At 35.7% G+C, this 6,995-nt stretch overlaps 1 protein-coding gene across 1 annotated transcript in view; it reads right to left on the reverse strand.

Annotated features, from left to right (window-relative positions):
• Nucleotides 1–6,053, reverse strand: part of LOC106519272 (acidic amino acid decarboxylase GADL1) — a gene marked incomplete at its 5' end in the record, with an annotated part of 16,258 nt that extends 10,205 nt beyond the window's left edge. The window contains 6 exon segments of the mRNA XM_014010857.1: nt 199–314; nt 423–532; nt 616–706; nt 1,844–1,970; nt 2,084–2,274; nt 5,981–6,053. Coding sequence (XP_013866311.1) covers nt 199–314; nt 423–532; nt 616–706; nt 1,844–1,970; nt 2,084–2,274; nt 5,981–5,999 — 654 coding nt within the window.
• Nucleotides 6,054–6,995: the final 942 nt, after the last annotated feature.

The following is a 6,995-nucleotide window of genomic DNA, read 5'->3' on the forward strand; positions in this document are numbered from 1 at the left end:
GGCCAAAAATCAGCTAGAATAAATTCAGAAGCTTGAAACTTGAATTCAAACAAAGCTTCTAGCCAAGAACATCAGTAGAAAATGCGAACTATGGTTTTTGTTCATTGTCTATAAATATTATCTGGATGTCCTAGTTGTGATGTTCCTGACTATCACAGTCTTTATCCTAAAGTTTGAAGCTTTCCTGTCAAGTCTTACCTCTTGAGATGTTAACATGATGAGTCGTGGAGCAGAATAAAGCCCAACCTCTTTGAGATCCGGGCAGAACAGGTATCGGGCTAAATTTATTGCATACATGTTGGACATGGAGCCACCTGYAAGAGAAAATTCACACCAAAACATTAGAACATCAAGGTAAAAACCTTGATCAGAAGTTAAGAGATAAAGCGATGATATGAGATGCCGACGGGACTCTACAGAACCTGGATTAAAGAGTCCGTCTCCTCCATCCTCCCAACCAATCATCTCCATTAACCTTCTCAGCACCGCATCCTCCACAAGAGTGAAGACCGGAGCCACCTCATACGTGTATCTGATGGAAACCATCCCATCACATCATGATGAAGAGCTCAGGTTTTATGTTCAGTATATCAAACACAGTGTTGAATGACTCACATGCTGGTTTTGACTGCTTCYGTGATGAAGCTTGCCACCATGGAATAAGGCTCCATCCCTGCAAACAGCTGGTTGAAGAACCGAGGATGACCTACAGAGAAGCAGACCAGGAACCACAGAACTGTTGGAGCAAAATAAATTATTTAATCTAATCTAATTTTACATTTGATTAATAAATAATTATTGGACAACAATTTACATTGTGGTAAAATATTTCCCATTTTTTTCCTTAGATTATTACTTTTTAATCTATTTAGCTTTGAGAAAAAAAATGCTAAACAGGATTATTTAAAACTTTAAATTCTGTGCTACGTTTTTATCCTTTGACCAGAAAGAAGACAAACATCTTCATCAAGATGGTGTTATAACCTGTCTGGACCTTAAATCCCAGTTTTCCACCAGCTTCTTTTGCTGTTTTATTGGCATCTTTGTGTTTAAATCAAGGTAGCAATAAAGGTGGGTACTGGGTACATATGGGATATGTACAGAAGCCGAGAGTGAACATATCCCGTGTATAATTTTTTACATGGTAATTTGATAAAAATGGTAGTTTGGAGATAGGTCTCTAAATTTCAGGCAGAGAAGAGTCCAAAAGAGGATTTTTTTAAAGCAGAGGACAGACAACAGCTGGTTTGAAGAATTGGGGTACAAAGCCAGAACAAAGAGAAGAATATCAGCTTTACCACACTGAGTTGTTACAGTTAAAAATATTCTTGAAGAAAGATGTGGGGAGGACATCATGAGGGCTAAAAGACAGTTTCAAGTGAATTCTGTGATGTCCTGTATTGACACTGGGTTGAAAGAGGACCACATAGATGAGGAGGGAGCAGGGATGGTGAGGGAGACATACAGGCCCTGATGCTTTCAAAAAACTGATGTACTTACAGGTTAAAGACTTGCTGCATACAGTTTAAATGAACTTTCAGGTTACGAACTGTTAGCATAGCTGGTACTATTGTCGTATCACTTCACAGTATAACCCAGTTCCTGTAGGTACATTGTTAGTACCAGATATATAGTATCTGGCTTTTGATTCCAGTAGCAGATACTCACAGGGTTCRTCCAGGGATCAGGCTGTATTATGAAGTGATATGACCAATACATACAAAGTAAGTTCCATTTATGTACCAAGTACCCAGTGACTACCCAGTAAGTAGCAGATTGCCTATGATTATCTCACCAAATACAAGACATGACGCATAACTTTGTTTAGAACGATAAGACTAACTGGTTTTGACGCTGTATGTGATGGCATCTTTGCAGCGTTGCAGGATCTTAGACTCAGGCTCTCCTTCGTCTTTCAGCTCAAGGTCCAGCAGCTCCTTCAACTGTTCGGGGGAGCGCCACTCACAAACCTGGTGAAGCAGGGGCACGCGTCTTACTGTCAAAGTTCACCTAAAATCGTTTTCTATTGTGGCAAAAGATAATTACGTCAGTATAAAAAAGAGCAGAATGGAACCATTACTACCTTCTCTTTTACGTTTGTGGCCTTTTTCACTCCTTCATCAATAATTTCCATGGCTTGGTGGATGAAGCTCTCTGTTGCATGCGTCTCCTCAGAGGACCCATTCAGGTAAACACTGTCGCTGACAGCTACAGAACCTTTTTCTTGGTGCATCAGCTCTGAGACATTAATCTGATGTTGACAGGAAATCACACCTGAACACAAACCAAGGAAAAGACATCATCTCTTTTGTTTATTCTTATAAAAACAAGTATCTATAAATAAAACAAAATGACACTGGTTCTGTCTCATGGTTCTGTACAAACTACTCCAACTAGTTCATCTGAAAAGTTTTGGTTTGCTAAAGGGGCACAATGATGGGCTCAAAACATATTTAGACACCAGTGGTGAACTGCCAGAGCTCAGTGAACCCAAAATTATAAAAAGAGAAAAGGATTTCAATTCAACCAGTTTTCTTTGTGAATGAGGTGAAAATTGTTCATGTCTTACTTATCTGGATCAATAAAATTCAAATTTGTTTCCATGTTTTTGTCCCAGCATTTTGCACTGCGTTGATTCTTTGTTGGGATCATTGAGGGAAAAATAACCAATAGGAATTATTTCAAAATGTTCAGTCTACTCACTAAAGATCTAGGTTATTGTGAGTAATTCAACAAAGATGACCGCTTCAACCAGGCAGAGCTTCCAGGGACCAACGGGAATGTTTCTTGTAGTGGATGGGTAACAGGGGTTACATCTTCTAATCATCTTCTAATAAATCGGTGGTCAAGTGGAGTCTGAACATTGTTGTAAGGCAGCTAACCCAGAACAAGTCTTGTTGCAGAACTTCCTCTACTCAGCGTATTTTGTATCCTTATTGAAGTCGAACCATTGGGAGAAATGAGAGTYTGACTTTAGATGATTTGATCAACCAGTCACATTTGAAGTTGTAGTCAAAGGTCTTTCCCATGGTGGTCAGTTTGGTTTTATCAGGTGTAGCTTGTACTGACCAAAGGTGGAGAAGATACTGTTTGTTGTTTTTAAAGATTTCTATTCAATAAAGTGTTGGACTATGTTAACAATAAACTGTTAAAAATATCTCATAAACGACTATGTATTTTAATAAATGGTTTAGAAAAAAAATCATTTGACCAACAACTGATTGTTAGAGTCAACTCATTTTTCAAGATGGCTGCTGCAGAAAACCACAAAACCCAGAATCCGCAATATTTCAATCGATTTTATAGATATGTGCCAAACTTTTGTCAGATTCCATCCTAAACTACCATTGATGTTTTGTTTTAGACTTCTAGAGCCACACTCACGCTCGATGTGAATGGGAGTCTTTAGATCTGAAAATAAATATTTAACTGAGAAKTTAATTGGTTTATTTAGGCTTTTAATTTGAACATTTTTCTTACAAACGATATTCCAATTCCATTCGTTGGGGGAGATTTTAGCCTAAATCTTTAGGATTACTTGTTTAAGTCAACCCTATTTACCAAATAGCAAACTAATCTCATCAACCACTTTACAGATTTTATTGAAAATTCACTTTGAATAAATAAAAAAATGTGTTACAGATATTTGATGTTGTTTTAGTAACATATCATTCACAACTTGTTATGTAAGATGTTACATTATCACAATGTTATTTTTAAGGTTTGATCAAAATGTCTTTTTCCACAGAAGATGATTTCTGTTTAAACCTCCTAAAAGGCAATGTGTATTCCTTCAAGGAACTCTAGGCATTAACTTTTAGCTGAGATCCCTTTTAAATCCTGCATTTGTGATCTGCAGCCTTGTATGGTTTCAGTTTGAGATCCTAACCTGACCTTTGACCTGGACACTTCTCTGGAGTTCAGTCTTTGAAATGAGTGTACACAATACTGTAGGTCATGCAGGTGCATACTGCTGCACCAGTTTCAGAAATTTATCTAAGCTGTTTGATATAGATACAGCATGCAAACAAACACACACTCCTTACGTAATAGGAGTTATATTTACTGTTTAAACTCTGGTGTGCTTTAAGTTAAAATACAGTCCTACTCATTTAGGTGCTCTGATGCAATCAGGTCAGCAGCTATCCCTGTTGATTAAACCCTACTTATACAGTACATTTGATGTTTTTTTTTAACTCAGTACCTTTTAAGTGATAACAGATGAAGAACAATGTTTAAAATTTTACCATTAATTAATTGGGTTAAATTCTGTCAATCTGTTCAGCAGCTTTTAATCAACCCATCTGTTAGTAAAATATCTTGTGAACTGCTGAACAGATTTTAATGAAACTCACTAACTCACTACACATCTAAATCAGATAGTTTTACAGTCAACACAAATTAAAATTGTCACCACAGCTGACTGATATTAGCCAACTCAGAAATGCCTATAACTTACTGCAATTTACAACATATAGCTATATGTTGGCCGTTCTTTCCACATAWGATGATTTTAATCTAAAATTCTGGGATGTATTTAAGGGTGATCTACACATTTATTTTATTATTGCTTACTGAAATGGGATCTAACTGCGCAAGAAAGTAAAACTTAAATCTAATGCAAATTTCACAACCTAAAAAAAGTATAGGCTAGCAATGAATTTTCTGAGTGATAAATGGTTGCAACAACATGCTAAAGCTAAAAATCTAAAAAGATCAAAAAAACAGCTAAAAGAATAAAGTTGCTAAATGCTATGTAAATGCAACAAACATTGTCTAAAAGTTAAAAGCAAAAGCCTCATTGAAAGCTAAATGTAGAAAAACAATAGATTAAAAATTAAAGTGGAATAAAAGGCTATAGTTAAAAACTAATAGCAAAACGGAATACAAAAGTTTTAAAGGGAAAAAAGGCAAGCCTAATGCAAATTAAAACCACATAGCTAAAAGTAGCAAAGACTAGCTAAAATTAGGAAAACATTGCCTAAAATAAAAAAAGAGTAAACAGACTATCAACAAATAAATTCAATATGATAGAAAGCTATAGTTAAAAGTAAAAGACCAACCAAAAGTTAAAGTAGCAGGTTGCCAGCAAAAAGTATTAAAAGACTAGCTAGGGTCTCTATGGGGTTTGATAAAGCGCTATATAAGATATAAGTTCAGTCCATTCACCATGAGTAAGCTAAAGGTAAATAGCTAAAAGCTAAATGTAGCAAAATAATAGTAAAAACCTAAAGTARCAATTGTCTAACTAAAGTTATAGATGTAAACTCAAAATAAGCAAAAGGCAAACTAAATTGCAAATGCAGCAAAAGGTTAGATAAAAGCAGCAAAGGTTTGCTAAAAATAACAAAAAGTAGGTGATAGTAGCAAAAGAACAAAGGTTCCAAAGGCTAGCAAAAAGTYTTAAAAAGCAAAATGCTGAAAGGAAGCTAAAAACATTAGTGATATAATAATTGTAGCAAAACCATATGCAGAAGCCAAAAGTAGCAAAATGCTAGTTAACAGTAATAGCTAAAAAATATCTAAAACATAATAGCTACATCTAAAGTACTTACTGGCTAAATGAATAATAGWTATAAGCTAAAATCAGCAAAAGGCAAGCTAAAAGCTYAATGTATGAAAAGTCTGGCTGAATGCCAAAAGTAGCTAAAATGCTAAATGTCTGGCTAAATGCTAAAAGTAGTTAAAAGTCTACAGTAACAAAAAGTTAGCTAGAAACTAAAAGTTTTAAAATGGGGGATAAAAACAACAATAAGAAGCCAAAAACAGACAAAGTATCAGATTTCAAAGGAAAAAAAACTCTTTCAGGACTTGAAGAGACCTCAGTGTGTTCTTTAGAGAAATGCATTTTCTCTAAAGCAGTTCCATACCTCCTTCWGCACAAGCTGCACATTGAGACATATGGATGGTTAAAACAGCACAAAGTGCAGAAACTGAACAGACGAACCATAAAAAGTCACTGATAAAGTCTCCCACTCACCGTTCATCTGTTTCTCCATGTTTTCTTCAACCGTGCTGCAGCTTTACTTTCTCCCCTGTAATTTGCCACATATACACACACACGCACATACGTACACATACACGCACGCACACACTCACACACACACACACGCACACACTGCCTGTTATATACGCAGAGGGTCGGACTTTCCTGATGTCATGGAATTTCACTGATGCCTCAGAGAAAATCTGAAGCCTCACACCTCATGTTTGCAGCTTTARTTTAAAGCACATTTTCCTCCCACAGCTCAGTTTTTTTTTCAGTAAAAGTAAACGTTTACATTCAGATCTGCTTAGAAGAAATTCAACAATACAACAGTTCATCAGTGACGTAAACTAATAAACTCATTATAGGCAGATAAAGATAAGGAAACGGTGCTACTCTGCTGTCCAGTCTTTAAAGCAAAGTCAGTCTAAGTCCATAAATGAGGCTTGGCTAGTGAGTGAAGAGGCAAACATTGTACTCTGTGACCTTGATTAAGACACAAACAATAAAGCAAAAACAAAACTAAAAGCCTGTACTGCAAAAATACCCACCTAAAAATAAATTAAAATTACTAGATTATCTTCTCAAATTCATTGAAATAATCTGATAGTGGAATAAAACAYGCACTTGGTGAGACTACTTGAAATAAAGACTTATAGTCCAACTACCACCACATCAAACTTTACCTCAATATCTGTCAAATTACCTGATTTGTTGCCATTCTTGGTGGTTAATTATATGTAGCTTTGGTGGCCATCTTGAACTGGATTGATTCCAAATCAGTAAAATCAAAAGAAGATTCAATGATCTATTTTCTGAACATTTCATTTAAATTTGCAGTTTAAGAGATATTTTGCTAACAGAAGGATATGGGGTAAACTCCGGCAGTTATTGCTAAAGTTTTAAGTTAAGATTTTGCTCAGTGAGTAGACTTTGGAGTATACAGCAGGTAAAATAAGTATTGAACACGTCACCATTTTTCTCAGTAAATATATTACTAGAGGTGCTA

Source organism: Austrofundulus limnaeus, unplaced genomic scaffold (genome assembly GCF_001266775.1).
Source record: "Austrofundulus limnaeus strain Quisiro unplaced genomic scaffold, Austrofundulus_limnaeus-1.0 Scaffold74, whole genome shotgun sequence".
In the NCBI taxonomy this organism is placed as follows: Eukaryota; Metazoa; Chordata; class Actinopteri; order Cyprinodontiformes; family Rivulidae; genus Austrofundulus; species Austrofundulus limnaeus.